At 63.7% G+C, this 4,534-nt stretch overlaps 1 protein-coding gene across 1 annotated transcript in view; it reads right to left on the reverse strand.

Annotated features, from left to right (window-relative positions):
- Positions 1-4,534, reverse strand: part of KNDC1 (kinase non-catalytic C-lobe domain (KIND) containing 1) — a 67,341-nt gene that overhangs the window by 38,902 nt on the left and 23,905 nt on the right. Inside the window, exons 5-8 of the mRNA XM_011980847.1 lie at positions 3,726-4,441; positions 1,738-1,852; positions 707-778; positions 561-622 (exon numbers count right to left, since the gene is read on the reverse strand). Coding sequence (XP_011836237.1) covers positions 561-622; positions 707-778; positions 1,738-1,852; positions 3,726-4,441 — 965 coding nt within the window. The remainder of the gene's footprint in view (positions 1-560; positions 623-706; positions 779-1,737; positions 1,853-3,725; positions 4,442-4,534) is intronic.

Below are 4,534 nucleotides of genomic sequence, written 5' to 3' on the forward strand. Positions count from 1 at the left end.
CAGGGTGCTTAGTGCAGGGTGTTTAGTGCAGGGTGCTTAGTGCAGGGTGCTTAGTGCAGGGTGTTTGTTTAGTGCAGGGTGTTTAGTGCAGGGTGTTTAGTGCAGGGTCCTTAGTGCAGGGTGTTTAGTGCAGGGTGCTTAGTGTAGGGTACTTAGTGCTCCTCCTTGGTGGGAGGAGCAGGGAAGTACACATTTCTACCCTTCCTGAGTGGAAGTTCTACCTTGATTTTGAATGTAATTTATTTAATTGTATTTAAATTTATATAATTTAAATTTTAATAATGCTCGTTTCACAGGCACCTTATGCACATCCCCGGACGTTGAGCCCTCGGTTCTCGTGAGCTCTAGGGCACATGACTAGTGCTGTCCACGCCGAGCCCGGTCCTGGTGCACCGGCCAGAGCCACGGCCCTGCTGGCAGATACTGCCTCTGGCCGCCTGGCCAGGAAGGGCTGCCCTGACTCCCTTGAGTCCTGACGAGGGGCCGCTGGACAGATGGGGGACGTGGCACCCCCGAGGGCTGGAGGCAGGGCTGGGGAAGGGTGAGGAGGCCCCAGGTACCTTTTCAGTTACCAGCTTCTCCTCTGCCAGCTCGGGAGCCAGAAAGAATGAGTCATAGGAACCTAAGAGAGAAACCCCGGCTGAGCTTTCCTCACCCCTGGTGAGCCGGTGCTGGGCTCGGCCTGAGGAGGACCCCACACACTCACCGTTGGCAGGGGGTGGCTGGAAGAGCACAGCCCCGTCCTCAGCAACCAGCACAGAGTCCAGACACAGGTAGGCTGTGGCAGAGCTTGGGTCAGGGCAGGCATGCGTGCTGCCCTGCACTTGGGGTTGGCTGGGGGGAAGGAGCTGCAGAGCCTCGGTCAGGCTGCGCAGACCCCCAGCCTCCCCATGGCACGGGCACGCACCTGCCAGTGCAAGCACACAGCCTGCCCCCAGCCCCTGGGGTCCTTGGAGCTGCCTCCTCCTGGCCCTCCCCATGGGTAGCACTGCCCCAGCCCACACAGTGGCTGCAGAAGCACAACTGTGGCTGAAAGGGAGCTGGGCAGCAGGGAGAACACGGGCAACAGCTCCTCAGCCGAAGCCCCTGCATCGCAGTTCCTGTCCCGGGGCAGCCATGGGCCAACAGTGGATGGACGCTGGAGCCGGGTGTGTCTCCCATGGCCTCTCCCCCAGCCCTGGGCCCACGGTGGACGGACACCGGAGCCGGGTGTGTCTCCCATGGCCTCTCCCCCAGCCCTCGTAGATGCTGCCCTCATCACCCTCAGGGTATTTTTATGTCGCAGACGCACCATCTGCCTGCCCTGATGTCTGGCAGGGCTGGGCTCTGATGGGGCAGGACCAGTACAATGCTGAAGATTCCCTCCCCACTCCAAAGCCAACTGCTGCCTCCCTGGGGACAACGTCACTGAGTTGAGAATGTGTGGGCCATGGCAAGGTCCCCGTTCCTCTTTAGGACAGGGTCACCGGTTTCAAGGCCCGCCTTGCAGGCATCTGTCCCCACACCTCCCTTGGTGCTACAACCCAGCAGGCACCTCCACGGTGCTCCAGACGGGAGCCGCCTGCTCCGTTCACCAGAGACACCGTCCTGGCTGCCCCTGGGTCCCTTGGCTCAGGTGGGGGCCAAGTACGCATGGGACGGTGGGGGGATGGAACGGCGGGGGGACAGGACGGAGGGGTGATGGGACGGTGGGGGGACAGGACGGAGGGGCGATGGGACGGCGAGGGGATGCGTCACCTGGGTGCTCGGGGTGCATCTGTAGTGCGCGGAGGCAGGCCAGGCACAGGGCCCACAGCTCGTACTCCCGGAAGGGCCGGCCCAGCTGGGACAGGAGGTCCTGCAGGGACACCCACTGTGGACAGGAGAGTGGTGAGGTCAGTGTGGACACCGCTTGCCAGGGCCTGCTGCCTGCAGCGACATGTCCGGGGAACAGGCCAGGGCAAGGCCCACTCTGCTCCACACCTGACAGAAGGGCTGGGGAGGTCCCAAGTCAAACCCAGCATGTGGGGGGCGTGGGGAGACTGGGGCCCTTGGCCCTGTGGATGGAAACGTCCCATGGTGCAGCCACTGCAGACCACAGTGCTGCCGTTCCTCAAAAAGCTCAACACACACCTCCCAGGTGACAGCAGTTCCACGTGGCCACATTCCCCGAGGAACTGAGGGCAGGGCTCACGCATATGTGCACGCCCATGTTCGCAGCAGCACGGCTCGAAACAGCCAATGCGGGGAGCACCCAGGCCTCCACGGACGGATGCAGGGGCAGTGTGGACGGCGCTTGGCCTCGGGACGGGGAGCGTTCTCACGCAGGCTGCCCCGGGGAGGAACTGTGCAGACAGTGGGCTCAGTGAAGAGACCAGACACAAGGCACCGTCCATCCCACCCCCATGAGGTCCCTTGGACGGAGCTCACAGAGGTGGAGGGCGGGCTGGGTGCAGGGGCCGGGCTGGGGGGTTGGGGTTTCGTGTGGGCTGCTGGGGACAGCTGTGCAACAGCGTGAACACACCCGGTGCCGCTGAGCTGGGCTCTTGCAGAGGGTGAAAGTGGTGGCTTTTGTTGGGTGCATTTTCTCACGCACACACACACCCTGACACCGGGCATGCGTTCAGCCTGGGAGGCCGCTCTCCACTCCAAGGCCCCATGGACAGCTGGGACCAAAGTCCACCCTCCGACAGGTGGCTCAGCCACCCCGTGCCTCCGTGTGCCCTTCTGGAAGGTAGGCTGTTGTGCGTGGGACGGCGTGCTGCCAGGGAGAGCAGTGGGAGGGTGGTAGAGGGTGACGGGGCACACGTGCTCAGGACATGCAGAAAAGCCCGAGCCACAGAATGGCCTGCTCTTGTCCTTCAGGTCAACAAGGCCTGGTGGGACAGGTGGCTTGAGGGCACCCCCATTCCCGGGCCGGGCGCTGCCTGGCAGACGGACTTGCGTGCGGGCCACTGGCTTCAGGTGTCCTTGCCCTGAGTTGCTCACGGGGACACAGCTGGGGGTGGCTCACCGAGGAGCCAAGGAGGGCAATGCCCTTGGCCAGGCCTTGGCCCAAGTGTCTTCAGGGGACAGAGGGGCCAACAGGCCAGGCCCCCCAGAACACTGGCTCCAGTAGCATCCTCCATCCTCACGAGCAGCAGCTGACCAGGGGCAGCACTGGGCTGGGGAGGCCCCACCCTGCACAGATGCCACGTCCGGGCAGCTGCTCCAGATCCCAGTGTCCCTGTGGAGGCTGTGGAGGTGGCCCAGCACTGACACCACCAAGCCCCACAGATGAGCAAGCTCAGCCCACAGCTTTGGTTTCTAACTTTTAAAACCGTCGGAACAGGAAGATGAGGAAGGCTGTGAGCGTCAGGACTGGGGAGACAGCCTCTGACATGACGTCCTGGAGCCGGGGCTGCTGGCCTTGCTTCCCGGAAGAAAATTAACCGTCGAGACGGCCGTGCAGGGCTGTGCGAGGAGCCTGGGCCAGGCTGAGGAGGCGGCTGCCTTCTGGGTCATCCTGAGGCAAATGTCCACCCGAGAGGCCATGCCTGGGTGACGGCATCCCCAGCCGCAGCCACAGCTTCCTTCAGAAACGGGGCAGCTCAACAAAAATGTCTTAATTATGGAGCGAGGGTGAAGGTTAATTCCCTGCGTTAAAGTGTTTGTGGCTTTGGAGAGGCTGAGCCCGGACTCACTGACCACTGACCCTCCGGCCACACACAAGACCCAGCCAGACCCGGCCAGACCTGGCCACCCACCTGCTCTGCGGCTGCACTTTCCGGCGGCCTGGCTCCTTCCGGAATTCTCTCATCGTCCCCGGGAGTCTGGGCTTCACCGCTAGCATCTCGAGGGTGTGCGGGGCAGGCTGGGGGTCCGGCCTCTGCTGGCCCCGGACTCGGGTGTGAAGTCTCGGGCTGTCCTGGACTGCCGGGGGCCCCAGGGCCCCTGTCCGCACTGCGGCCTGCACAGGGAACCCCTCCCAGCTGGTGTTCCAGCTCCTGCTCCGGCCACAGCCTGCATTTGGGCTGAGCCTGGAAGCTAGAAAGGCCATTTTTCCTGTCCAGAAAGGCCTTCCTGGGGTCCGGAGGGAATAGTTCCGATATGGGCAGCTGGCTTTTCCCACGGGTCAGCGGCAGGCAGGTGCTGGCCTCGGGGCTGTCGGACGGCAGCCTGGGGAATGTCTGCACTTTCCGCAGGCGGCTCCTCCTGAGGGCGTCTCTGTCCAGGTCCCCGAGGGTGCGCTCGGCATCCAGGACGAGGCTGGCCAGTTCCTCCTGGCTGTGGCTCTCGCCATTTCTCACCGGGGTGGACAGCAGAGCCTTGGTTGGGGAGGTTCTGGGGCCCCGGCTGGCCTCAGACACTGGGCCTTTGGGGGCTGGCAGAACCTCCGGGTCAGCGCTGGGGTCCCCAGGTGGCCTCCTGGGCCCAGCGTTTCCTGGGACAGGCCTCTCCCGCCAGCTGCTCTCGCTGACATCTAGGCACAAGCAAGACGTGGTCACAGCTGGGCACCCTCCTGCCCCTCTCCTCCCACCTCTCCCCTCCCCTCCCCTCCCCTCCCCCATCACAG

The sequence above is a fragment of the Mandrillus leucophaeus genome, unplaced genomic scaffold (genome assembly GCF_000951045.1).
Source record: "Mandrillus leucophaeus isolate KB7577 unplaced genomic scaffold, Mleu.le_1.0 Scaffold219, whole genome shotgun sequence".
NCBI lineage: Eukaryota > Metazoa > Chordata > Mammalia > Primates > Cercopithecidae > Mandrillus > Mandrillus leucophaeus.